This window comes from Aplosporella prunicola (genome assembly GCF_010093885.1).
Source record: "Aplosporella prunicola CBS 121167 unplaced genomic scaffold K452scaffold_7, whole genome shotgun sequence".
NCBI classification, from domain to species: domain Eukaryota; kingdom Fungi; phylum Ascomycota; class Dothideomycetes; order Botryosphaeriales; family Aplosporellaceae; genus Aplosporella; species Aplosporella prunicola.
The window spans coordinates 131,139-157,698 of record NW_022983535.1 but is presented as its reverse complement, the minus strand read 5'-3'; the positions used below and the strand labels follow the sequence as shown (position 1 = coordinate 157,698).

General features: G+C 55.9%; 8 protein-coding genes across 8 annotated transcripts; 4 read left to right on the top strand and 4 right to left on the bottom strand.

Moving 5' to 3' along the window:
- Positions 1–4,805: 4,805 nt before the first annotated feature.
- Positions 4,806–5,879, top strand: K452DRAFT_223982 (uncharacterized protein; the record flags this gene model as incomplete). Its single annotated transcript, XM_033536660.1, has 1 exon — positions 4,806–5,879. A coding segment is annotated over one exon (1,074 nt), but the record flags the coding sequence as incomplete, so codon positions are not given.
- A 1,598-nt stretch (positions 5,880–7,477) lies between these two features.
- Positions 7,478–9,036, top strand: K452DRAFT_325305 (uncharacterized protein; the record flags this gene model as incomplete). Its single annotated transcript, XM_033544766.1, has 3 exons — positions 7,478–7,643; positions 7,698–8,074; positions 8,152–9,036. The coding sequence occupies 3 exons, from the start codon at positions 7,478–7,480 to the stop codon at positions 9,034–9,036; spliced, it is 1,428 nt and encodes a 475-aa protein (XP_033399707.1).
- Positions 9,037–9,567: 531 nt separating this feature from the next.
- On the bottom strand, positions 9,568–11,171 carry K452DRAFT_356955 (uncharacterized protein; the record flags this gene model as incomplete). The annotated part of the gene is made up of 4 exons (XM_033546082.1): positions 9,568–10,140; positions 10,206–10,450; positions 10,598–10,928; positions 11,051–11,171. 4 exons carry the CDS (start codon positions 11,169–11,171, stop codon positions 9,842–9,844), a joined length of 996 nt encoding a protein of 331 aa, XP_033399706.1. The 3' UTR covers positions 9,568–9,841.
- A 278-nt stretch (positions 11,172–11,449) lies between these two features.
- On the top strand, positions 11,450–14,087 carry K452DRAFT_316774 (uncharacterized protein; the record flags this gene model as incomplete). Its single annotated transcript, XM_033544002.1, has 5 exons — positions 11,450–11,579; positions 11,633–11,721; positions 11,815–12,032; positions 12,092–12,361; positions 12,421–14,087. 5 exons carry the CDS (start codon positions 11,450–11,452, stop codon positions 13,862–13,864), a joined length of 2,151 nt encoding a protein of 716 aa, XP_033399705.1. The 3' UTR covers positions 13,865–14,087.
- Positions 14,088–14,584: 497 nt separating this feature from the next.
- K452DRAFT_223513 (uncharacterized protein) lies at positions 14,585–16,128 on the top strand (the record flags this gene model as incomplete). The annotated part of the gene is made up of 2 exons (XM_033536627.1): positions 14,585–15,247; positions 15,313–16,128. 2 exons carry the CDS (start codon positions 14,585–14,587, stop codon positions 16,126–16,128), a joined length of 1,479 nt encoding a protein of 492 aa, XP_033399704.1.
- Positions 16,129–16,187: 59 nt separating this feature from the next.
- K452DRAFT_285195 (uncharacterized protein) lies at positions 16,188–17,751 on the bottom strand. Its single transcript, XM_033540072.1, has one exon. It carries the CDS (start codon positions 17,322–17,324, stop codon positions 16,539–16,541), a length of 786 nt encoding a protein of 261 aa, XP_033399703.1. The 5' UTR covers positions 17,325–17,751; the 3' UTR covers positions 16,188–16,538.
- A 100-nt stretch (positions 17,752–17,851) lies between these two features.
- On the bottom strand, positions 17,852–20,239 carry K452DRAFT_285194 (uncharacterized protein). Its single transcript, XM_033540071.1, has 3 exons — positions 19,107–20,239; positions 18,198–19,052; positions 17,852–18,073 (listed from the first exon to the last, which is right to left on the bottom strand). The coding sequence occupies exons 1-3, from the start codon at positions 20,166–20,168 to the stop codon at positions 18,029–18,031; spliced, it is 1,962 nt and encodes a 653-aa protein (XP_033399702.1). The 5' UTR covers positions 20,169–20,239; the 3' UTR covers positions 17,852–18,028.
- Positions 20,240–22,001: 1,762 nt separating this feature from the next.
- K452DRAFT_316771 (uncharacterized protein) lies at positions 22,002–24,454 on the bottom strand (the record flags this gene model as incomplete). The annotated part of the gene is made up of 3 exons (XM_033544001.1): positions 22,002–23,716; positions 23,789–24,324; positions 24,381–24,454. The coding sequence occupies 3 exons, from the start codon at positions 24,452–24,454 to the stop codon at positions 22,002–22,004; spliced, it is 2,325 nt and encodes a 774-aa protein (XP_033399701.1).
- Between the last annotated feature and the right edge of the window lie 2,106 nt (positions 24,455–26,560).

Below are 26,560 nucleotides of genomic sequence, written 5' to 3'. Positions count from 1 at the left end.
CCAGCCCGCGCATGGCACCAATGGGCTTGGATAACGACCGTGAGCGCTGGGCGTTTGGTTCCGCGACTGGAGGCCTGAGCAGCAGAGGTAGCTCGAGAGAGCGCGCTCGCTACCTCGGCCCTGATGGCATGCAGGGCGTCGGCGGGCGGAGGTACCCGGTCGATTTCAGCTTGGGACCAGGTGGAGCGCCTGTAGGCGGTGCGGGGTGGAAGGACGAGCGGTATTGAGTTTTTGTTTTCTTTGCTATTCCCCTTCCTCCTCTCCTTTTCCTTTCACATTTCGTTCTGTCTCCTCTCTATCGGCGTTTGCTTTTTCTGTCTTACCCCCTTACCCTCCAATACTGACCCGCTGCTGAACCCCTCGTTGGCTGCCTTGACATTAACATGGCCCGCACCAGCAGCCCCGACGAGCCAAATCGTAGAGGAAAATGGATTGACTGGTGGCGCGGCCAGCGTGCCCTCGAGCGATGGCGCAGCGAGCAAGACGTCTTTGAGGTGGCCAGCGAGGGAGAACGGTACGCGGGGCGGCGAAGGCGGAGGCGTCGAAGAGTGGAGGAATGGGAGTTGTGAGTGTGACAGAGACAGAGACGGGGATGCTATTCGGTTGCTAATGATGGCGCTGGAGGCCTTTTGTATTTTCTCCCCGCGGGAGAGGCGTTTTGCGGTGTTTCGTTGGCTCGTTTTGAGGACACTGACAGGGGGAAGACGGGGCTTTAGGTATACCTTTATTGTTAAGCAGGCGTTGGTTTAATACGAAGATTGATGATCGACGGGATGTCACGCATGACTCGGGCGGAGGAGGCGTGGTGGGGCACTGCGAGTCATGGAGCTGGAGTGGCTTCTAGAGCTTTCCAGGTCGCTAGTGGCTGGAAAGCGGAGGGCACAAGGCCAAAGACATAAACTCCGAAGAGCTCTCTCACCACCCACTGACTCTGACGTACCTCAACCATCGCCGTACGCTTTCCTCCTACTCTTTATATCCCTCCATATCCCCTCATCCTTACGCACAATGGCCGACGCTCTCAAGGCAGAGGGCAACAAGCTCTTCGCCGAGAAGAAGTTCACTGAGGCAATGTAAAACACCCCATCTCTTCCAGCAGGCGCAACAACTGACGACAAGGCAGTGAGAAGTTCTCCCAGGCTATCGAGATCGACCCTTCAAATCACGTCCTTTACTCGAACCGCTCCGGCTGCTACGCTTCGCTCAAGGACTTCAACAATGCCCTCAACGATGCCGTCAAGACGACTGAGGTCAAGCCCGACTGGTCGAAGGGCTGGGGTCGTAAGGGTGCTGCCCTTCACGGAACCGGCGACTTGAGTATGTACCCGCGCAGGTTATATCGCACGCGAGAGAATTGCGCTGACACGCACCGACAGTTGGCTCCATGGATGCCTACGAGGAGGCGCTGAAGATTGACCCCAACAACGCGCAAGCCAAGTCTGGCCTCGACTCTGTCAGACGCGCCATTGATGCCGAGACTTCAAATGCCGGTGGCGACCCCTCTGGTGGCCTGGGTCAGATGTTCAACGACCCCAACCTCATTCAGAAGCTCGCCTCAAACCCCAAGACGTCGGGACTGCTGGGTGACCACGAGTTCATGAGCAAGCTCCAGAACATCAAGAACAACCCCAACAACATTGGTCTTGAGATGCAGGACCCCCGCTTCCTGCAGGTCATGAGTGTGCTGCTGGGCATCGACATGCAGTTCGGTGCGTCAGGCGAGCAGGGCGGCGCAGAGGCGCCCAGGGCGCAGGAGGCCGAGGAGGACGTTTCCATGCCCGACGCCAAGCCCGCGGAAGAGCCCAAGAAGGCGCCGGAGCCGGAGCCGGAGCCGGAGCCGGAAGACGAGGAGGCTGCTGCGAAGAAGGCGGCCAAGGCCAAGGCAGACGAGGAGAAGGCGCTGGGTACGCAGTTCTACAAGAAGAGGCAGTTTGATGAGGCCATTGAGCATTACACCAAGGCGTGGGAGCTCTACCAGGATATCACCTACCTGACGAACCTGGGTGCTGCCAACTTTGAGAAGGGCGACTACGATGCTTGCATTGACGCCTGCAAGAAGGCTGTCGAGCACGGCCGTGAGGTCCTTGCGGACTTCAAGCTCATTGCCAAGTATGTGTTTTCTTTCCTACAAAAACCTTTGCGCCGCTGCTAACATGAACGCCAGGGCTTTCGGCCGCATGGGTACCGCTTACGAGAAGAAGGGCGACCTCGCCTCGGCCATCGACAACTACCAGCGTTCGCTCACGGAGCACCGCACCCCCGACATCCTCACCAAGTTGCGCGCTGCTGAGAAGGCCAAGACTAAGGCCGAGAAGGACGCATACATCAGCCCCGAAAAGGCTGAAGAGGCGCGCGAGCTGGGCAACGCCAAGTTCAAGGAGGCGGACTGGCCCGCGGCCGTGGATGCGTACAGCGAGATGATCAAGCGGGCGCCCACGGACCCGCGCGGCTACAGCAACCGCGCCGCGTGCTTCATCAAGCTGCTGGGCTTCCCGTCGGCGGTGCAAGACTGCGACGAGGCCATCAAGCGCGACCCCAAGTTCATCCGGGCGTACCTGCGAAAGGCGCAAGCGCTGTTCGCGATGCGCGAGTACAACAAGTGCCTTGACGTGTGCACGGAAGCGTCGGCGCACGACGAGGGCGGCAAGAACGCGCGCGAAATCGAGCAGCAGCAGCAGAAGGCGCTGCAGGCGCAGTTCTCGGCCCGCGAGGGCGAGACCGAGGAACAGACTATGGAGCGCATTCAGCGCGACCCGGACATCGTCGCCATCCTCCAGGACCCTGTCATGCAGAGCATTCTGCAGCAGGCGAAGGGCGATCCCGCGGCCCTGCAGGAGCACATGAAGAACCCGATGATCAGGAGCAATGTGCAGAAGCTGATTGCGGCGGGCGTTATTCGCATGGGCAGGTAGATGGTCGTTGATGCGTTTGTGAAGAGCTGAGTTGGAGGTGGGGATGGATGGATGGATGGATGGTTGTTTGAAAAACGGACGCGATGCTGCGCGTGTGATGATGACGATATACTATGTCTATGCCGGATCGGTTAGGTTAGGTTAGGTTATTCATGCTTCTTGTTCTTCTTGTGGTTGTTTTTACTCTTCTTCTTTGATGAGTTTTGAGTGCATGTCGCTGTCTGGCACTGCTTGCCTGCCTGACTGGCTACTGTCTACCACTCCCACTCTCTTACATACACACACTTTCTTTGCATCTTTATCACCTATCTTGTTCTCGTCTCTTTTGGAGTGAGAGAAGAACAGGAACTGCGGTCCCTTACATACTTGATCAGTGAGTGCTTGAACGCGTTATTTCTCTTTCTGGAAGCCTTCCTCTTGTCCTGGTGCCGCTGCCCCTTGTGGGTGAGGTGAGACGGGGTAAGATGGGTAAGAGAGGGGAGAGGGTGAGGGGAGAAAGAGGAAGTGCGTCGCTGTGGTGTTTTGAGGTGTGGTGGTGTTTTGTGTGGAGTTGGGGTTGGGGGTGGAGGTGAGGTTGAGGTGAAGGCATTGGATGTGAGATTGGGCTTGGGTTTGTGTGGGGTTGTTTGGGCGTGTGGTGGTGTAGGGGGCGGAGGGGCGCGTGGGGATGGTATGGAGGGAGGGAGAGAGAAAGACTTATATAATGAATATACAACACCTCGCACACCGTAACAAGCTTATATTTGAGTCACTTCGTGTATCTACGCTATACGGAGGAATCAGTGGTTAATTTGGTTGCTTGTGTGTATGCGTGCGTTAGCGGGCTTGGGGTGCTGGCGGAGATGTGGGTATGTTTTGGGAGTGTTGTGTTTCTGTGAGGCGATGGTGGATACCCGGCTGCCATTTTGGGATTAGGTAGGTACAGGGGTTAGCCTGATGTATCTTTTTCAGGGCTCGTTTTGCCTAAAATGTTTAATTGAGGGCCCAAGCCTAAAAAGCCTATGCCAACAAGCGCTCGTTAATCGGCGAACAAGAAGGTTGACAGGAAGGCTAGCGGAAAGGCTGAACTGACCCACTCACGACCTCACACGTAGACAATATCGCTGATGCATGTCAGGCACGTGAGCGCTTCAGTCTACTGTCAAAAGGTCGGTGGCCACCCATAATTGAGGAGCAGAGAGAGACAGCCCACACATCCGACATCCGAGTGCACAATCAACAACAAAATTACCCCATATCAAAGCTTTCAGCCAGATGGACCGACAGGATGTTTTCACACAATCCCCTGGCCCCGCAAATAACACGAAAAGCAGGGTTTTGCCGGATACTGTCGAGCAGCCAATACCAGCCCTTAGTGATCTTGGAACCACTGAAGCGCCTGACAACAAAGTCATTTCCCCCGAAGGACCAATATTAAAGAAAAAGGGTTGTTGGAGCGAATTTGCGATTCACCTTACCCTTGCGATTTCATATACGCATACGCACCAAAACGATCACATTGAATCGTCGGAAGAAGGCCCAAAAGCCACCGGTTTCAATGATACCCCCGGCAGAGATCATGGAAGCGATGATTCCGGAGAAGAATATCTTCGTGAATCCAAATCTAGCCTGCGCACCATGGCTGTAGAAGAAGTTACTTCTCTCCAAGAAAATATGTGTAAAACATGTTGCAAACTCTCGGAAGTCACCAAATTCCATATTACGACGGAGATACGAATTGGCACAATAGGGGAATTGCAATCAAAGGTCGATTGTCGCATTTGTCAGACAATTGCTGAAGCAATAACCCAATTCAACCCTCCTTTCAAATCCGAATGGCAGGTTAGATTTAATTCTAACTGGTTTTATGTCGAAGATTCGGGTTCTATTTTCCATTATTTCCATATGGTTCCAATGGAATATCAAAGACTTGATGACCGCCGGGGGGTAATCCTTGACACTGAATGGATCCGAACAGACACACTGCTTCATTGGCTGAAATACTGCGACAAACATCACCGCGGACATTGCACTGGTCGTCCTGAATGGTTAACTATAAGCAATCCTTTGAGAATACTGCTTATAGACGTACAACAAGAATGCCTTGTCGAAGGATCGATAGATGTGGACTACTTCGCCCTCTCCTATGTTTGGGGCTATCTAGGGCACACTCTCGAAACAAGAAAGGGCAACCTCGAGATTTTAAAGAAAGCAGGCTCCTTGAAAACAGAAATGGAAGACACCATGATACCGGAGACTATCAAAGACTCAATACGCCTTGTTCGGAAACTTGGATGCCAATTTCTTTGGGTTGACCGCTTGTGCATTGTGCAAGACGACGAAGAAAACAAAAAAAAGCACATTGATGCTATGGGATCCATATACAGTCAGGCATACTGCACGATAGTGGATGCTGGTGGCTCAAATGCGGGATTTGGGCTCCCAGGTGTGGGGAATGGCTCAAAGCCTCGAAATTATCCTAAACAACATGTCTTGGATTTCCCTGGTTGTCCAATGCTTTTGGTTCATTCCGAAGTAAATCCATCCCATGATTCGGTATGGAGTACACGGGGATGGACATTTCAAGAGGAAAAGCTATCTAAAAGACAATTGGTTTTCGGGAAGAACACAGTCTCCTATGATTGTTCACAGGATCACCGTGATGAATACGTCACGGAGCCTGTGAATTCAAAGGTGGTATTGAAAACGAAAATCTCTATGATACCAGATCTAAAAGAATGGACAAATTCGGTTGCAAACTACAACAGACGAAATCTCACTTTCGACGACGATACACGAAATGCATTTGCTGGGTTTGAAGAAGTTCTGCGACCTTACTATCCAGGGGGTTTCTGCTATGGGCTGCCGGTGTGCTATTTTGACATCGGTCTGTTATGGAGACCTGGCACACGCTTTCGAAGACGGCATAGTAGTGTTGGAAAGGAATCAAACTACCTTCCTTCATGGTCATGGATGGGTTGGCAAGGAGGTATCGGCATAGATTCGGACACCGAAATTACATCACCTACCTGGATTGAAGTACGCCCCCTGGTCGACTGGACGCAATATGGACCGGTAGGAGAAGAGCGGCATATCAGTAACGACTATGTCAAATGGAGAAGAACTGAAGATGTCGATCATCAGTGTAAGTTGGGGTGGGAGTATGATGAAAACGGGTGGTGGCAGCACCCGGCCCTCCCAGGTCAATATCATCACTACCCGTTGCCAATTGGACCGCAAGAAGTCACCGAGGATTTTCGAGGTTGGCCTCCGTATCTTAGACTACGGTCACATCGAGCATCTTTCAGACTCGAGAGATGCATATCGAAGGGTAAGAGCGAGGCATTGAGAGGGGAAGTGACAAATGACGCGGGCGAACGGGTCGGCATACTTTTCTTGCACACAGACGCAATCGATGAGGTGACGGTGGGCCAAACGTGCGAGCTGGTTGCGATATCTCGGGGTAGGACTGCGGAAAGGTGTGGTCTTCTGCTTGAATATGGCGAGCAACCAGCTACGAAGGACATTGAGGAAGACTTATACCGTGGGACGTTCTTTGAGTTTTACAATGTACTCTGGATCAAGCGGGAAGGAACATGGGCTCTCCGAGAAGCAGTTGGGCGTGTCGAAAAGTCAGCTTGGGAAAGACAGGAGTTGGAGGAGATTGATATTGAGTTGCGTTGACGACAACAAACTGCAGCATCTTTCAGCGTATGTATCTATTTCAATTATGGCGTTTTCCACCATGGCTCTGGATAACTAGCTTACCTGGCATGATAACATACCTGTAAAAGTATATCATGAAGCATAAAGGTACGAAAGTATCCAGGTTCTTTTACATCTGAAGAAGTTACTTTCGTAGGTACCCCCGTGATTATCCAGGACCTTCTATCTTTTGACCGAGTTCGCAACGCTCGAGAATGGCAGACAAGATGAATACTAAGAGGATTGCTTTTGTAATTGGTATTGATACAAAAATACAAAGAAAGAGAATGTCGGCACGCAAGGAGTCCCACTTGCTGTGGAAGGTCTCGACAGAGCAAGAAGTGAGAACTATGAAGGTCCGTTTGGTTTTGCAACTTTGATGCACCCGCCGAAACAGATGCTGTATGCTCCCAGCCCACAATCTGCCTCGACACAAGACGCGACGAAGACAGACTGCTCCTTGAGAAAGGACTTGTGGTGACCCCAAAATGGAGCAAGTAGCCGGTAATACAGTTGCGTGTTACAGTGAAAGGGGGCTTCCATGGAGCCCTGGGGTCAGATAGACGACGATCCGTTGTCTGCGCAGCAAGCGCTACATTTACGCTGCTGTGGTCGCAGATGCGGGATGTGTGAAAGCGACCTGCTGTGAGGAAAGAGAGAGCGCGCGGGAGAGAGTCGACATTTTCGCGCGGGACGCGCCAGCCCAAAATAGGCATAGTGGCACCTGACTAATCAACGTCATTTCTCGACAACCGCTCGCCGCAACCTCACCCGCAAGCCATCGCCAGCAACGCGACCCACCCGACGCGCTTTCACCCACGCTTGCTTCCCTGCCTTATCCTTACTGTCAAATTACCGAAAGCGAACGCGCGCACATCAAGATGGGCAAGAAGAAGAGAGGTCACCCTGATGTCGAAGAGATCCTTGCGCGTCCTTGGTGCTACTACTGTGAGCGCGACTTCGACGACCTGAAGATCTTGATAAACCACCAAAAAGCCAAGCATTTCAAGTGCGAACGATGCGGTCGCCGGCTCATGACGGCTGGAGGTCAGTTGCACTGCCCCGCTCACCTACGATGCGCATGCTGACTCCTGTCGCAAGGTTTGAACGTCCATATGACCCAGGTCCACAAAGAGACCTTGACTCAGGTCGAGAATGCGCTTGCCAACCGATCTGGTCTCGACTATGAAATCTTCGGTATGGAGGGAATTCCGGAAGACGTCTTGCAGGCGCACAACCAACGCGTGCTCCAACAGTACTACGAACAGCAGGCGGAGCGTCGCGCTGCGACCGGCAACCCACCACCTGGGACAGGCACGTCCAACGCGGGCAACAACGGGCCTAAGAAACCAAAGCTTGAGCCGAAAGAGAGTTTGAAGGCACGCTTGGCGGCCCATAAGGCGAAGAAGGCTGCCGAAGCTGCTGGCGAAAGCAGTGGAGACGTCACCCCTGTTGCGGCTCAAAGCCCTGCTGCTTTTGTGAGTTTCCCGGGACCGAACTGGTCCGATCAATTTTATAACTGAGATCTGCTTTGACTAACGGAACTACGTCGCAGCCGCAGGCCGTTTCGCCAGGCTACCATCAGCCTCAGATGCCGTATTCTGCTCCCCAAGGCAGTCCGCCTCAGGCTGCGTACGTCCAGCCGTATGGTCAGCCTTCTTACCCCGCGCAGTCGTCACCATTTTCTCAACAGCCCCCATACGCTCAACAGCCACCCTTCCCGGCTCAGCAGGGTTACGGTGCTCCGCCATATCCCGCGCCTGGAGCTGCTCCCTTTTCGCCAACCGGGCAACAATATCCCCAGCCCGCTGCCTCTCCCTACCAGGCGTCATTCCCGGGCGGCCCTCCCCGTCAGCCGGGCTCTGGTTCGCCTTCGGTTCCCTACCCGTACGGCGCGCACCAACCGCCTCCCAGTCGCACTCCTCCGAACAATGCACCGGGTCAACAGAGACAAGGAAGCTTGCCGGCCGCGCCTGGTCTTCCGTCGCGCCCGGCGTTCGCTGCTCCACAGGTGAATGCGTTCCAAATGCAACAGATGCATCAGGGCCACGTTCCACCCCCAGCAAATGGTCCGCCTGGTGGGTTCGCCAATGGTCCTGCGCAGACCAACGGCCATGGCCAGCCACCAGCGCAAGAGTCCATTCCAGGCCTCGAGGCGTCTGTTGATGAGCTCATATCAAGCGCAGGCCAACAAGCTGCCGCCCCGAAGGAAGAAACAGCCGAGCAAGCCGACAAGAAGGCGAAGAAGAAGGATGATAAGAACATTAACTTGGTTTACTCCGACAACCATGTAAGTCCTGAGGAAAAAATGGCCCAGCTACCTAGGTACGCATTCGACCCCGCCGTCAGGATCAAGGACGAGCGAGTCGTCGGTGCGGTGGAGCCTGCTGTTACCGGCATCACCACCGGTCCTGGTGATGTGATCGACCGCACAGAGTAGGCTCTTCGTCGACAAGCAGAGACGATTGCGCAAACCCGTCATGGCTTTTTGCACATGCAGAAGTAGACAGAGCCGCCATTTCCTACCCCAACAGGATTCTCGCGAAGGATGTTTTGAGACAGCTGAAAGCAGCTAAGTTTTGCTGGCACTTCAATCCATTACGGCCCGCAGTTTCTAACCACGGTCGAGGATCGAACACGTACGGAGTACGCTACAGGCGCTGCGGTTGCGACTACAATCCGAAACAAACGGCGGTCAACGGTCAACGGTCAATGGTCAACGGAGTTCGTCGGTTAGTCTTCCAAGGTCCTCCCGCCTGCAGAAGGGCTGATTGTTGGTTACGGTCAAGAATTGGTCTGCCTTGTTCATGGCGCCAAGCTGGTTTCCCTTTTTCGATGCCCGACATGTAAGTTTCTAGAACGGTTGGTACTTTCAATAGCTGCTTCGAGTTTTCAATGCTGCGACTGGCGCTTAATGGAGCATGATCAAGCTTTTTTCAATAAACCTTAGAGCGCCTATTGACGCTTATGAATCGATTTTCTACTGCCCCAAACAAAATGCCTCTCCTGGACATCTTCGAACGCCTGCAATGCTTCCCATTCGGACTCCAGAGATAGGTCATACCCATCAGCGTACACTGATAGAGCCAAAGTTGTATTAATTGCGGCTCCGGTTTAGCTTTTGTGAAGCGCACGCTCCTCGCCTTCGACTGATCGCCAGTCACTCGTTCGGCCCAGCGGAGCAGTCGATGCCTCAGCTGAATTACCTCAGAAACACCCCCGTAACAGCCAGGCGGCGGGCGACATTAGTGAACCGGCTGTATCACCGGGAACGGATTCTCGAAGACGTAGATCTGGTTCACCAAGCCCATGGCGCGCTTGAGCTTGAACAAAAAGCCCATATTGTCGAGCTCGATGGTGGCCGCGAACTCGCACTGGCGACACTTCTGGGGGTCGCCATCCGTGCGCAGATCGTGCTTGTGCTCGCCTTTCGCGGGCACGTAGATGTCTTTGTTGCCTCGCCAGATCGAGCGCGGCATGTCGACGATGTTCAGCGGCGGCGTCTTGGAAGCTGCGGGTCGCGTCGTCGTCAGTCTTCCTGGAACTGCGACCCTGTAGAGGGGTTTGACGAAAATGAAACGAAACAGGACAGGACAGGGCAATACAGACCTTGGTCCTCGACCGCGGTGCGGTCTTGCAGGTCGACTTCGTCGGCTGAGCGGATGAAGACCATGACTTTGCCCTTGGACCTGCGGCTGTCGGTCGAGCTGGCCGTGAGCGCCGAGTCTTGACGCCCGGTGCTGCCCGTCAGCCGTCGCGAGAAGCGCCGGAACGTGCTCGGCGAGTCGGCGCAGGCGGAGGAGGAGGTGGTGGTGCCTGTGCTGTCGGTGGTGGAGGTGGTGGAGGCATGCATGCTGGTGTAGATGGATGGTCACGTGGGCCTGAAGGACGGAGGGCGTGGGACGGGACTTGGTTGCGTGTGCAGAGGGCGAGAGGGGCGCCTGCCTGGATGGATATATGACGGACTGGGCTGGGTGCTGGGCTTCGCCCTGCCTGCTCACATGGCTAGGTGCGACGGCGTCAGCAAGCTGTTGCACGGGGCGGGCGTTCGGAATGGCTGGCTGGCTGGGGCCAGGGGGAGATTGCTACTTGGTTGCTTGCATGCATGCACAGCGCCCGCGGTTGGGGCTGAGGCTGTGGCTGGGGCCGGTGTGCAGCAAGGGGGCTGTGAGTGAGACGGGCTCGTGTGGCCTTGGCTTGTGGCACGGGGTTTGTCAGTGTCGGCTGCCTGGCCTGCTAGGTTACTGGCTGGGGCTGGCGTCTGCCTTGTAAGTTGAGTTGTTTCTGCCTGGCGTAGGTACCTAGGTCCGTACTCGAGGCCGGGCTGCGAACCTGTTTGTGTGTTTGTGCGGGGAAATGCTATCGCACCCTACTACGTATAGCTAGCTAGCTAGACTATACACCGCTTCAAACAAATAGGTATGGGTACAGCGTCCACGCTCGTACATACATACCACGTCCCACCGCACCGACAAGGGCGCGACCCGCAGCCGCACAGCCACAGCCACCCACCGCAACCCTCCTGCCCCAGACGGCAAGCAGGCAACCAACGGCGATCGTCGCGCACGCATGCATGTATCTACACCGTACAACTTACAAGGCGGCTCCGCACGCCCCAGCGGCCACACCCGCCCTTTGCCTGCACATCCCAGCGGCAGGCAGACAGGCAGACCTGAGGCCGCCGCGCTTTAAACACCTGCGTGCGCGCGCGTGTGCTCTTACTTACTTACATTTACATTTACACTCCACATATACACACACACGACGCCATCACGACCAGAGCGCGATTGTTTCGTTCGTTCATTTGTTTGTTTGTCTGGCAACCACAGCCACCACGGAGCGCCGCGCTCGCGATGCTTGCTTCTTCGACCCGTGCCGCGGACGGCGTGGAAGACGATGGCGTCCTGCCCGCGTGCACGCGCGTCCATGTCTCGGACTCGAATGAGCGGAGTCCGTGGTCTAGGAAGATGATTCTCGCGTTTGGTAAGTCTTGCTTGTGGTTGTGCAGTGGACTGATACTGACTAATGTGGGATAGATGGTGGTGGAATCAAAGGCTACTCGTCGCTGCTGATCATGAAGCGCCTGATGGTGCTGATAGAGCGGCTGGAGCGCGGGCTCGTGTCGGTACGTACCTTACCTACCCACCCACCCACCTATTTGTACCTTAAGTTAAGCACGCATGTTTTGCCGCCGCCATTTGCTGACGCCGCACCGCAGCCCCTTGACCCGGAGCAGACGCCCTTCCCGCGCCACGACTCCAGCGAGGCGTACGCGTGGAACACGAGCGCGGCGGTGCGCTCCAAGGAGCCGCTGCCGGAGGGGCTCTGGCCCGCAGACGACCTGGCGGAGGACGTGGAGCGGACGTTTGCGTACGCGTGCACGCGCTTCAAACCGCATCATTACTTCGACTACATGGCGGGGACGAGCACCGGGGGGTAAGTGTGCAGTGTGCGCTTGTGCATCTACGATGAGTCGAGTGGCTAACGCAGGGCAGGCTGAGCGCCATCATGTTGGGCAGGATGGAGCTGAACGTCGAGGACGCCCTGGCCCATTACCAGACGGTTGGCGACCAGGTGTTTGGGAAACCCCGGTTTTTCCCCAGCCATGTTCGCGGCAGCAATGTCATGCAGTCCAAGTACGCGGCCAGGCAGATGGAGCAGGCGCTGCAGGAGGTGACGGAGCAGGCGCTGAAGGAGGAGCTGAAGCAGTGGAAGACGACCGCGCACGACGTGCCGTTCGAGAGCGACGCCAACCGCTGCAGGACGTAAGCGCCTCTCCCCCTCACTGTCGCATTGTACTGTACAGGCTAACACACACGGCCAGGATTGTCGTCGCGCTCGGCGCAAAAGCAACAAACCGCGTCTCCTGGCAGCCGTACCTCTTCCGCAGCTACAACCACCCGCACCCCTCGCCGCTCGCGCACCAAGAGCACAACAAAAGCCACAAGAACCCGGGGCAGGCGCACCGGCACCCGATCTGGTGCGTCGCGCGCGCAACCTCGGCGGCCCCGACCTTCTTCGAGCCGCAGCGGGCGGGGGACTTCATCTTCAAAGACGGCGGGCTGGGCCAAAACAACCCCTCGCACCTCGCGTGGGACGAGGTGGTGCAGCTGCACGAGCAGACGCCCGCCTTGCTCCTCTCCATCGGCACGGGCAAGGCGGCGGAGCCCGCCCCCGGCGCCGCCAAGGCCTGGCTGCCGCGCTTCCTGGAGCGCCTGGGCGATAACCTGCACCTGATCGAGCTGCTGCAGAAGATTGCGACGAGCACGGAAACGACGCATGAGACGGTGCGCGACATCCTGGAGGGCAAGGCGGCGTACTTCCGGCTGAACGTGACCCACGGCGTCGGGGACATGGCGCTGGACGCATGGGCGCCGAAGCAGGGCGGCAGCAGCACGCGCGCGGCCATCCTCGCGCACACGAAAGTGTATCTGCGCCGCGCCGACGTCGACGCCTCGCTCCGCCGCTGCGCCCGCACCCTCGTCGCCGCCCGCCGCCAACGCGCCCGCACCCTCCGCTGGGAGCGCTTCGCCGCCCGCGTCGCCTACTACTGCCCGGAAATTCCCGCGTGTAGCAAGCAAGGCCGCATGTTCAGCTCGCGGGACGCGCTGCGCCGGCACGCGCTCGAGGCGCACTCGTTTGTGCGCGAGACGCGGGTGCGCAACGACGCGCGCGTGCGCCTCGCCTGCGTGCTCGACGAGTGCTGCAGCGAGGGCGTGCATGTCTTTGCGGAGCTGGGCGAGTATCAGAAGCATTTGGCGCAGCGGCATGGCATTAGCGAGGTCAGGTTCGCGGATCGCGCGGAGCTGGAGGGCTGGCTTGATCGGGGCCGTTGGCCCCTTAGAGAGGCGTTTCTGCGCCGCGAGACGGAGCTGCTGCAGGCGAGGGAAGCGGCGCTTGCGGGCCTGGCGGCTTCGAAGGCGGGTACGGCGGGGAAGGAGCTGGAGCTGCGGGACGAGTCGGTGTCTGCGAAGCTGTCGGTGCTGGATGGTGTGGTGGGGACGGCGGAGGACGCAACGGCCGGCGCAAATGTCAGCAGCTCGACATGGCGGCGCAAGCTCTCGCAGAAGACGAAGACGAAGACGACGAGAAGGCGGAAGAACTCGTCACCGCATCGCGATCGCGAGCGGGAGGAGCTGAGCGATGATAAGGTCGGGGGCAGGCCGGTGGAGGCGGAGGGAGAGGAAGGAGAGGGAAAGGGGGAGGGTGGGGAGGACGAGGGAGCGCCGTTGAAGCCGCAGGTGCCGCGGGCGCGGAAGACGTGCTGATTTTTATTCCTTTGCCCGAGGAGAGTTGGGCAGAGTTGTACATACATAGCCTCACACAGACATCTTGAGCATTTGGAGTAGGAGTAAAGACACGGCATGGCATGGCGCAGGAAGGGAAAGGAAAGGTTGGGGGGAAGGGAAGGACATGCAAAAGATATGCCACAACGAAGGAAGGAACGAAAGACTCGTCGGCGATGGTGGTGGTGAGGTGAGCGAGTGGGTCCCTAGGTTAGGTTGTTAATTTCAGCCCTACAGAAATCCAGCCAGCCCGCCCCGCGCGCCTGACGTCACAGCGCGACGACAACATCATGATGCACTCAGACGCGCGCAAACAGCGGGTCTCGGGTCTAATGCCAGACCTACATAACGGCGCGCAGGGTACCACTTGACCTGCCTTTTCCACGACCCTACACCTTACGCTTAATTGGCTTGCTTTTTTGTAATTGTTGATTCGCATCTCACTACATACTGTACCACGACACCATGGCTATGCACCACGCCCTGCACCCGCTGCATGCGAACCAAGCTGCGGCCGAGGCGCCGGGAGCGGACGCCGCGGCTGGGGTGGGTGCTGCGGAGACGGGTGGGAAGGGCGTGCGTATTGAGAAGGTGCGTGTGCTGCTTGTTCTCCGCTGCCCCAGACATGGCATATTTTTCAAACACACACGCAGACACACACACACTAACACGCCCTAGATCGCAATGGTAGGCTGCGGCAGCATGGGCGGGGGCATGGCGCTGCTGTTCGCCGAAAACGGGATCCAGGTATCACTCAAAGACCCGTCCTCGGAAACAATGGACGAAGTGCTGCGCAAAGCGCGCGAGGAACCGCACATCGCCGACGGCATGATCCGCAAGTTCACGCGCGACGACGAGCTCTGCGCCTCGCTGGGCACGCCCAAAGTCTTCGTCTTCTCGCTGCCGCACGGCACCGTCGGGGACGGGGTGCTCGAGAGCCTGCTCCCCTACCTCGAAAAAGGCGACATCATCATCGACGCCGGCAACGAGCATTGGGCGAACACGCAGCGCCGCCAGGGCAAGTGCTATACCCGCGGCGTGCGCTACGTCGGCATGGGCGTGTCGGGCGGCTACCAGGCTGCGCGCGCCGGGCCCAGCATGTGTCCGGGTGGCGACGACGAGAGCTTGGACTTGGTGCTGCCGCTGCTGCGCAAGGTCGCGGCCAAGGATAAGAATGGCACGCCTTGTGTGGCTAAGGCGGGGACCGGTGGCGCCGGCCATTACGTCAAGATGGTGCATAATGGCATTGAGCATGGCATGATGAGCGCGATTTCCGAGGCGTTTGATCTCATGAAGAAGGGGCTGGGGATGAGCGACGATGAGATTGGCGACGTGTTTGAGGCGTGGAACAAGGACGGCGAGCTGGTGAGTTCTTGAGCTGTCGTGCTCAGGTTTTCCACAAGACTGACTAACGACGCTTCTTCCTACAGAGAGGCACCTTCCTCATCTGGATCGGCGCCGACATCTGCCGCGCAAAAGACTCTTCCCGCAACAACGAGCGCGTGCTCGACACGGTCGAGGACAAAGTCGTGCAAGACATCACGGGCGAAGAGGGCACGGGCATCTGGAGCAACGAGCAAGCAATCACACATCACATCCCCGCACCAACCCTCACATCCGCGCACTACCTACGGCTCGCGTCCGCGGACCGGGCGCAGCGCCTGCGCGCGCAAAAGACCATGGGCGGCGATGGCTTCCCTCCGCAAAAACTCGACGTCAGCGCCGGCCAGAAGAAGGAATTCGTCGAGTTCCTGCACCAGGCCGTCTACGCCGCCTGCCTGGCCGCCTACACGCAGGGCCTGAACCTGATCGAGCGCGCCAACCGCGCCAACCACTGGAACGTCGACTTCGCCGCCGTGCTGCAGATCTGGCGCGCGGGCTGCATCATCCAGGCCGACTACATAGCCGAGCTCCTCCAGCCCATCCTCGCGCAGCACAAGGCCCTCGACTCCATCAACCTGCTCTTCCAGCCGAGCGTCATGGCCGAGCTGCGCCCGCGCCACCCCGCCCTGCGTGACGTCGTTGTCAAGGCCGTCGCTGCCGACCATGTCGTCCCTGCCCTCTCGGCGAGCTTGGAGTACTTGAAGTATCAGACCGGCGCCGAGCTGCCCACCGCGTTTTACGAGGCTGAGCTCGACTATTTTGGCGCGCATATGTATGATCGGAAGGGCGAGGAGGGGACGGGCGCCCCGACCGAGGGCAAGTACCACTTTGAGTGGAAGCCGGCGAGGAGCTCCAAGGCGTGAACGTGCGTGTGCGATGGAGGCATGTGGTAATGAATGGGCGAGATGTATGTAATGAACGCGGCGTTTCTTGGTTTGTTGGATAACGATGAATGTATGTAGTTGGGAACGTTATGACATGTACAAACAAACCCCTTTTCCTTGAAAACTACCTCCAATGTCAAGCAATGCCGAGTGATTTGGCTGATTGGACTGTAGTAATCGTCTTGCTGCTCATGTGTGTATGTATGCCATCTGCTATGCAAACCCACCGCGAACCCCAGAAGCCACAGCTCGCTTCGCTTTCCAAACCGCCGCCACCCACGCATGCCATAACCAACTCCGCAACCCCCAACCCCACGCCCCTACCTATGCAAAACCCCACAAACCCATCCACCCCCTCGCACAAACTCCCACCCCAAAAAACCCTCCCATTACCGCGTCTTGCGAGCATTCCTCGACTCCCTGAAAGTGCAGCACACGCTATTAGCATCGCACCAGCGCTGCACGACCCACGGATCCAACGCCACCAGCACGCCCGGCTGCTGCTGCTGCTGCTCCCTTGCCGCTTCACCACCCAGCAGCACATCCTGCACGTCCGAGTCCGCGTCCGTGTCCGCACCCGAGCCAGCGCTCCCATCCGAGTCCGTCTCCGCGTCCGTGACCGCGTCGCCATCGTTCTTCTTTTTCTTGCCCCTCCCCCCTTTCGCCTTCGGCTTGGCTTTCGCTTTCGCTTTCGCTTTCGTGCTCTTCTTAGCCTTTGGCTTCGCGACCGCTTTGCCCCCTCGCGCTTGCCCCTCTACTACGCTGACGGGGACGCGCATGCGGAGTCCCTTGGCGTGCAGCCACTCCTGAAGGTCTTCTAGAACGATGGGGTCGTACAGCAGGATGTGCTCGTGCCAGCTGAGCTTGCCGTGGTTCTGACTCCTTGGCTCCTCTTTGATCGCCTGCGTGATCTGCGGGAACAGCGCTGCCAGCACTTCGGGCGTGTGCTGCCTTGTTGCCGCGTCTTTTGTTTTGGCGGCTGCTTTGGTCGTTTCGCCAGCACTGTCGAGCGTGGTTGCTGTGCGAAGCGGATCAGTTGCGGACTTTGCCGTGTCGTCTTGAGCTGCTTGAGACAGCGTGAGGGTCTGTCGGGGCGGGCTGGCAGATCTTTTTCGACGACGGGGCGGAGACGGCGTCATTGGGTCCTCCGAGTCTTCGATCTCGTCAATGTGCATCCAGTCCGTTTGCGCCGCTTGTTTGCGTGGTGATTTCTTCCGCGGCGTTGACGGCTTTTCCTTGCTTTTGGCGGAAGAAGGTTTCTTTTTTGGGGATTTGACAGGCAGTTCTGCAACATCTGAGGCTGCCGCGTTGGCATCTTCGGCGGCGCTACTATCTTGCTGTGCCTTTTTCCCTTTCGTACTCGGCGCCTTCTTCTTCGCAGGTTTGCCCGATGATTCGGCATCCGAAGCTGCATCATTGCGGGGTAGCCATGGAAGAGTGTGCACCTTTGCACTTTTCGGTGTGGAAGCCTTCTTCCTGGAAGGCTCAGTAGAGGGCTCAGCATCCTCCGTTGCCGCATCATCGCTGGCTTTCCAAGGCAGATTGCGCACCTCTGTGCTTTTCACCGCAGCAGTTTTCTTTGTAGTCTTCGCAGGTACCTCAGCACCCTCCGACGCCACAGCATTAACATCCTTCCGCGGCCGACCAGGACGCCGCTTGGGAGGAGCAGCGACATCATCCGAGCCAGCAGCCGAAGCAAGCGTCGACTTTGCGCGCATGCCTGCAACCTCCGTGCCTGGCTTCTTCAAGACAGGCAGGGGAAAGTTTGTCGGCAGCGACTGTAGAGCCGTCCTGTGCGCGGACAGAGAGGCTTTGGTCTGCGAGTACTGCTGGTGCAGAGGGGCCGAGGCGGGTAGTCTCGACCCTTGACGGCTGTGCTCTAGCGGGTCTGTGTCGGAGATGATGTCGTCAATGTCGATGTAGTCTGCTGTGCGCTTCAGTCGCGGCCCCGATTCAGGGATGTCATCAATGTCAATATAATCTGAAGACGGAAGCGGCGGCTGCGCACTTGTGGGAAAGTCAAAGTCGTCGAAATTGGAAGGACGTACGTCAGCGTTCGTGCACCGAACGACCGCAAGTTCATCATGGTCGGGAGGGTCGTCAATGTCCATCAACACCGTGTCATTTTCTTGGTCCGTTACTGAATTTCCGCCTACAACATCGGATGCAGGAACTACGTCGATGAAGGTCGTTGCAGCTTGGAACTGCGTGGGTGAAGGTAAATCTGCATCTGCCTTCGATGCTTCAACCGAACCTTCTTGCATCACAGTCGGCTCGTCGGCACCGTTGAGACCAACCGACTTCTCAATCTCTTCAATCTCCAGAAATCCATCATCGAAATCCCGAGCCGCTGCAGCCCACAGGCCTTTTCGCCTGCCCATCAACGAAAAGCCACTGCCCGCAGCGGCGGGACGGAGATGCAACGTCTCAACATCATGAACTTCATCGCCAGCAGTGGCTTCGGATTCGCGCATTGCTTGCTGCAAGTCTCGAATAAATGTTGGCGAATCCTCGCGAACCAGCTGTGAAGACGTGCCGAATAGAATGTCCTGCCTATTATAGCGTAACTTTGCCGTCTCTGGCGAAAGCAGCTTCTGTGCCATGGGCTTGGCGGCCTTCTTGGGTTTTGCGGTTGGCTTCTTCGATTTTCCTTCTGCTTTCTTTGTCTGATTCTTCCGCCGCGCCGGAGCCTTTTCTTTGTCTGGCTTTGTTGGCTCCGTGGTGGTCGCGCTCCCGCCTCGCGGGGCGAAGAAATCCGACACGATCGGGCTGATCTCCGGAGTACGGTATGCAGCGGTGGCCAGTTCAGTTATGGTCCGCGGTTTTTTCTTGGGAGCATCTTCCTTTGGCGGGGTCGTCTCTCTCGACTCGACGGTTGTTTGTGGCAAAATGGAACTTATGAGCTTTATGGCCGTTAGAACAATTGATCTCGCCACAGTTCACAGAGATGTACTTACTTCTATCTTCCTCCGCTTCGTGAAAGCCTCGCCAGAAGCATTCCTTTTCAACTTCGGGGCATTAACGTCGACGGTTTGGTCATTGTAGCCGAACGCTGAGATCAAGCTAGCAAATGAGCCTTCCCGAGTCGCTCTGGATGCAATCGACTTTGGCGAGCCTTGTTGTTCATCTAGTGCCTGCAGTTGCTTGTGCTGCAGAGTCGGCGACGTCGTGTCTCGTGGTGGCGTCCAATCCATTCTTCGTGAGAGTGCTTGCTCCAGTGCCAATGGCTCGTCATCATTCACCGCGGCCACCGCAGGAGGTTGTTCGCTGACAGAATTTGCACGCGAAAAGTGCGCCGATTCCGTTCCTGTCGCATTGCGCACCCTCCGCGCTACAGGTTGCACAGCATTTTCCTCCGTATCAACCACACTGGCTTGCTGCTCCGGCGCCTTGGTTTTCCTCGACCTGTTTTGTGTTTCGGTGTCGCTCTTCTTCGCCCTTGGTTTCCGCGCTTTCGGCTTGACCTCCGCCGCGTCGTCCTGCCGCGTGCTGCAGCTCGCTGCATGATCTGCCGGTTGTGAATCCTCCGCCGCGTGCTCGCCAGTTGACGCCTCCGGCTTCGTTTTGCGCGTGGCCTTCTTAGCCGTTTGTCTATCCTTAGGTTTCGACGCGCTCATATCCTCGGCCGTGTTTGCCTCTTCAGGCTCCTTCGCGCGTTTGGTGGGCTTCTTGGGTCGCCTCGGTGGCGCGGATTTGCGCGAGTCTGGATTGTTCGACGCGTCGACAGGGGCACCTGCATCCTCGTGGTCCAGGGTCAGCTTCTGCTGCTTGATCAGAGCTGCTGCGCTTGCGAAGCCGAATGTCGCGTCGGCTGGCACCTCGGCGGCGTGAGAGCCGCTTCTAAGGCCTGTCGCATAGGCGGCGGGGCGTCTGGTGAGAAGCGTGCCGAGCGCAGGGAGTTCGGGAGACGATGTCGAAGGAATTGACTTGCGACGCGCACTGGGGGGCGTGAAGATGCAGTCAGAGTCCGGGATGCCGGGAGGCGAAGAGCTCAAGATGATAAACTCGCGTGCGGCCATGGTGTGGGTGTGGCGAGGAAGGCGCGACCATGGCAGGCGCTGCTGGGCGGAGAGTCAACCACGCATGTCCTAGGGTTGTTTACGTTTCTCGGTGCCTTATGAGGTGAACGGCACGCGTGTTGCCGGGGTGTCAGAGGAAGCTTACCCTGGTCCGTGCCACAGGATGTGACGGCGTGCCCAGCTGATCGCCCACACTTGCACTCTAACTTAACCTCACCTTACCACCGTCCTTCTGCCTTTTAGCGACACCGGAACTCCGCTGGGACTCAAAGAGTCTTCTGGAGAGAACCTGAGATGCCTACATTCCACTGAAAGCGATATCGAGGCCGGCTCCTTATTCCACAGCACTGTCCGGGTATCTGCAGCTTCTCCGCGGTCGCTGATATCTTCTTCTTCTCACCTTAATTCTTGATGGTCTGCCGACCACATGCTGCAGGACAGCAAAACCATCAGTAATCGCAACTCCGACAGATGTGCGCTCACTTACAATCAAATCCGGTGGCTAATTGACCTCCGGGCAAAGCATCCGGTCGTCTAAGGGATCTTAAATCCTGGCTCCAGATAGTTGCCTGGTAAGGATGCTGCCCGAGTCCGTGGTTCACATTGTAGACAAAGCGAACAATTCATATGTTTCTTATAATTGCTGGGCGATTGTAATATGTCGCCGTTAAATGTCCTGGGTGCCTCAAGCCCTGATGGCTCATGGCACTAGCTGATCCGGACTTGGATATAACAGCTCAACCGGCTTGCAAGGCGCTCAAATGCTGATGTTGTTGCATGCGCTTCCTTTTCTGCCGCTGGAGTCGTTTCTTTGTCTCTTTGCGATACCGCGTTTTTCTCTTTTATCACGGCTGCGGGATTGTTCAATTCGCTTCTTGAAGTCTCTTCATCTCCGATCTCTTCTTTCTAGGATCCTCGCCTCTCCATTTGGTCGACGTCTGTGCCGTTTTTTTCCTTGTCTCGTAAGCAACTCTGTGCAACCTCTTTTGGTCAATAACGTCTTTGAGTTCTCCTTGCTTTCTGATTATTTCTTACTTTTCATACCTCATCGTCAATGATATCTCATAGGCCGCTCGAAGGCTATCCGCATACGGCTCTCTGCCATTTGTTCTCATTTCCGCTTTCTAGTCATCCAAAGTCGTCAGCCTTGGTCCTCAATCAGAGCATGTTATTTGTGGTTTCTCTTACAGTCATTTCATATGGTCCAAACCATGGCGAATTGCCTCAAAGAGTCCATCGTTGTTCGCTTTTTATGGGTTTTTGTAGCCGTTTCTCCGTCAAGCGCCTATCTCAATCCTAAAGAGTTCTCAGTCAGCTCGTCTAATACTTCCATTGACTTACCATTTTCTTCTTCCCTTTGCCGCTCAAGGGTTTACCTTCGTCCTTTCTCCATCTCCAGTCCCGTCTCTCCCATTCCTTCGTCTTTTCTCTTTAACCGTCGAACAACGAAATATTTGCGCCTTATGTTTATTCAAAAACACCCTAAAAAGAAAATTTTCCAGTCCTCAATTACTACGTCAATTTTGAAGCTCCAAATTCTTTACACGGGCTCTGAGAAGAAGAAAGGCCAACAGAAGAAGCAGAAAAACAAGAGGCGGAGATCCACACAAATTAGTCCGCTCTGCGCAAGGATGTTCTGAGCCAAATCACCATGGATACTGCAAAGGAAAAGAAAGGAAAAAATTGAACAGGAAGCAAAAAAGAAATTGAAAGCAGCTGCAACAGCAGCACCCGTCATGCTGTCGAACAGGCACAGCATGTTTTTCGGGGGTGCTGAAAGAGGCCACAAACCCTCAATTGGCCTCGCAATGAGAGCTCAGGGCACAGTCTTAACTAAGACGACTTTCTCGGGCGCTTAGCCCCGTGAGGCTGTCCCGACGGCTCTTGAGGCTCATTTTCCCATGGGCTAGGACGCTTCTGGCCGGCTGCGCCGTTCCTTCCGGGCGGAGCCGTGTTGAGGTAGCCGTGGGTATGCGGAGCCACGTTACTCTCGCGGTTGTAGGGCGTGTCGAAGGCTCCAGCTGGAGCAGCCGGCATCATGTTGCCCGTACTCTTGTCAGTATACGGGGGCCGGTAGAGCACGGCGTTGTTGGCTCTGGCGTAGTATCCAATTGGGCCATGCGCCGTGGTGTTGCTCATGGTGGCGCCAAGATGGGGGGCCTTGTAACCCAAGGGGTTGTAGGCTGTACTGGAGGCTCCAGCTGAGCCCACCGCCGCCGAGTTACCCGTGGTGTTGTCAGCATACGGGGACCGGTAAAGCATGGGGTTGCTGGCCGTGCGGGAAGCTCCGGTTGAACCAGGCAGCGCCGTGTTGCCCGTGGTGTTGTAGTGACACAAAGCCCCATAACCCATGGGACTGTTGAGCGGGCGGGAGGCTCCGGTTGAGCTAAGCAGCGCCGTGTTGCCCATGGTGTTGCCAGGATACGAAGCTTGGTGAAGCACGGAGTTGTGGGCCATGCCGGAGGCTTCAGCTGTACCAAGCGGCACCATGGTGCCCGTGGTGCTGTGGCGATACAGAGCTTTGCAACCCATGGGGCTGTTGGTCATGCGGGACGCTTCAGTCGAACGACAACCCAACGGTGCCATGTTACCCATGGTGGGACACGGCGGCGCCTGAACGGAACAAGGCAGCACGGTCAACATCGACTTGGTATCTGCGTTCTTAAACATTGGGCCAAGTACGCCGGCCCATATATTGCCGAGTATGTATACCGGCTTGTCTCCATCGTGGGTATGAGAGTAGTAAGGCAGGTATCTGGAGATACGTCTCAGCCACCACTCGTTGTTCTTGTTGAACTTCCTCTCAGGCGTAATAAGCTGCCGCAACTGGGGGTCCAGTACTTCCAGCGGTGGACGGAAAATGACGATGTTCTTGGCGCGTATCAAAGCCTCAAGCTTTCCAACCGAAGCAGAAAACATATCGTCCACAACCGACTCGAAGAATGGCTGCATGAACTCGAGGATTTCGTCGGAGGAAATCTGCTCGTATAAAGGCATGTAGTGGTGGTAACGCGTATATAGGCCTTCACGCTGCAAGATCTCTCCAGACTTTACGGAAGCCTCTGTCGCCTTCATGACGCTCTCGACGGTGCTCTTGAAGCTTGTATAATTCGTCCTGATGTATCCCTTCGCGCGATCCTTGACGCAAGTGGTTGTCGAGTGGAGCACGTCCAGGTGCGCAAGCCAGGCATGCAAAGACATGTCTGTGCCGATGGAACCGAAGTTGCCGCTGCTGCCAGTCTCCATCCAGTCTTGTAGTTCCTTTTGAAACAAGCGGATAAAGATTATCTCGTAAGACTTGAGCAAAACCTGCCAGCGGAACTCTCCGTCAGACTGCAAATTCGTCCAGAACTCGTCGAGAGACATGTTGTACAGCGTCAGGACTTGCTCCACCGCCTCTAGGCGAGGATAGGTTCCATTAGGACGTAAGTTGATGTCATCGAATTCAACTTCCAATTCGCGGCGGTTCTCGAGAAATCGTGGTGAAGGCTTCAAGCACCCAGATATAAGAGGGACCAGGTACTGAATATAAGGATGGTACTCAACGACTATTTCATGTGTCAGCTGGGTGTTTGAGTTATAAATCGGCAACTGCAGGAGATTTGCTTTGCAACACGTACACAATATGTGGCCGTTCTCCGGGACCCAACATTGGGCTTCGCAGCTGCGACACATTTTGCAGAAATGCAAAAAATCTAGTAGCTTCATTTGGGCAACCCTTCTCTTGCCGCAAACGTGGCAAAATTGGTCGCCAAAAGTCCCGTCTCGGACCTTATTAATGCGTGAACGCAGGTCACTATCGGGCTTCTCGTTGCTGGAGTGCAGTGCCTTGTCCATAAGGAGTGAGATTCTCTCCTTCTTAGTTCTATAGTGGTCATAGGGGCTGATCTTGATCAAGCTGTCCGCAAAGTCGAGACCCGTAGATCTGGCTTCGTGTACAGCTCCGACCGCATAGTCGAATCCACCCAGAGCATCGTCCCAGTTCTTTCTTGAAGGGTTGTCATTGTCCAAATAGTTGTATACCTTGGTTATTATCTCGATGGAAAATTGCTTTTTTCCCGGAGGCCTAGGGAACGGTATGGTCGCTTTGACCCTTCGGTCCCTATGAGCTGCCATCACTTTATCAAGCGGCTCCTCCCTGACGACGAATGTCGCTCTGGAAAAACGTCAATATATATCCCATTGGCGCGTTTAATCAGGATGAGTACGTACGGCGTCGGCTGCAACTGCGATTGCGCAATCTGAGGCTGTATCGCCGGAGGCTGTGGATTCTTCGAGCGTGGCATATTGAAGAACCAAGGCCTGGGACCTCTCACTACGGATCCAATTCTAGCCTGGAAGAAAAACCTCTGTGGAACAAGTCAACTTGTTAGCAAAATTTCAAGACACGAAACCAGAAAGATAGTGGCAAAGAGGCCCAAATCAGACTTTGGTGCTGTGTGTGCATCATAACAATCAGTCGAAAGATGGTGAAGCTTTTGATCATCATGCCGGGCCTGGTAAACTCAATAATCGGAAGGGAAACTTACTCTTGAGGTGCGCCCTGGAACCAGAGCAGCGCAATACCGTTAAATGTGGTCACCCTATACCAAGATGTTGACTACAAGCAACATCCGAGGAATGGCTGCCTTAGTGGTGTGGTCAAAACCGCCGGTTGGTCGCCCAGTGTCGCAAATGCTTTGCTCGTTTGGCTTGACAAGCGGAATACCTATTAAGCTCTATTAATTAGCATGGTGATAACTGTCTGCGGTAAGGACAGTGCGTAGAAGTGATTCAAGTCGATTCAGGCTGAAAATATAATCATAGCAAAACAGGCAAAGACACGCCTATCCCAGCAATGATCCAGATGGACCAAAGCGGATTGGGTCATGCAGTTGCCTGCAATGGGGTCAGTTGCAGTGAAGTTCATAAGTGTCATCACGACGCGCTATAAAATGTCAAAACTTTCAGCAGTATCTACTTACTCCAAGGAAAACAGCACTCGAAGCTGAATGAAAGTCGTCCACGATCAAGTCTGAGGAACAAGCTGGGAGCTTGTCTATCGCGAATGGCTCGGTGCAAGGCTTGCCCTGCGAAGCAAAAATTAGCATGAGGATAATAATTAACGCAAAAGAGGGATTTGGGTCGGTTTCTAGCGAAAGACGACGAAAGGCCCCTCAGACAGCTCAACATTTCTCATTCTCTGGCTTCATCAGACAATCCTCCGGCGCGAACCAAAGACTCGTCTGTGAACCAGAGCGTGTGGGCGTACCACAAGCACAAGACGGACCATCAAAGACTCATAACAAGGAGAGCTGAGCCACACCTCGCGTGGTCCGAGGTTCAGTCATTGGGCTTATGGTCGTGTCCACAACTCAAAATGCAGTAATGCATTGTCATCACTGGGGTGTTGCGACAACCAAACTGCAATGTACACTTGGCGTGTAGGTGATTAGGAGGCTTACGTACCTTGGTGCGAAAGAAGCTTTGTGTGAGTAGTCAGTCGTAGGGAAGGCTTAGTCCAGCGGGTTTCGATCGACAGGTTTGGAAGCTTGATGGTGATTCGGTTACCTGTCCAAGGCTGTCAGTAAAAGCTAGAAATCGCAGCCAAGTATCTGTTTGGTGTGAAGCACGGCGGGTATCTAAGGAAGTTGTTGGAAGTTCAGACAGTCAATGCATCAGCCTCGGGAGACGGTCAAGTGGCCAGTCGCGCTGCTCTTGACTGAGAGACCGCACGGCAGCTCTAGTCCTGACGCGTTGGACAGGCAATGGGGATGATTGTCGAGAGGATAGCGAAGAGCAGTGAGCAGGTCTGACCGAGCTTGTTGTTCGGGCAAGCCTTCACTCCGCCGGCTTTGGTGTTGGGAAAACGGACACGAAGGGGCGCAAGCACTTACATATTGGAAGGTTCTTTCTCGGGTAGGCTTCAGTATTGCTCGGAAGGCCTGCGTGGTGGAGTTGCTCAGAGTGGCGGCTTCAGTGGCGGCTTGACCTGGTCGGCAGGCAGTGATTTGAGCGAAACAGCCACGCCGGCAAGTCCGAAGCCTAGAGCTTGACGTGCTCCGAAAGAGGAGGTCAAGAAGGTGAGTTTCCGTCAAAAAGTTTCAAAGGAGAATGGTTGTGTCGATATCGTGGTGGTTGGGGGGAGGAGTAATTGGGTGAGAAGCGCAAGTCGGCTGCGGCCTTGGTGTTGACGGCGCGCTCTGCCCGAGCGTCCGCTGCCCCAACGATGCCCCAGCAGAACAGGTTTGAGGAATCGCTAGCAATCCCCTAGGCCCATTGGCCGTAGGCCTTCAAATCGTCACAACGAGTGCTGTAGCCCCTGCGAGCTCCTGAGGGCTCCTGACTGCGCCCAGGTTCGGCAAGAGACGCTCCCTACACCTTTCCGTGGCTATGAGCCGACAAATCAAACC

Bases quoted from the DNA above. Each gene is read 5' to 3' on its own strand.
- K452DRAFT_285194 (XM_033540071.1), bottom strand. From the start codon at position 20,168: ATGGCCGCACGCGAGTTTATCATCTTGAGCTCTTCGCCTCCCGGCATC. The intron at 19,053-19,106 runs GTAAGTACATCT...ACGGCCATAAAG, and splicing joins CGAAGCGGAGGAAGATAGAA to CTCATAAGTTCCATTTTGCC. The intron at 18,074-18,197 runs GTACGTCCTTCC...AGCGCACAGCAG, and splicing joins TTCGGTGCACGAACGCTGAC to ACTACATCGACATTGACGAC.
- K452DRAFT_285195 (XM_033540072.1), bottom strand. From the start codon at position 17,324: ATGCACATTGACGAGATCGAAGACTCGGAGGACCCAATGACGCCGTCT.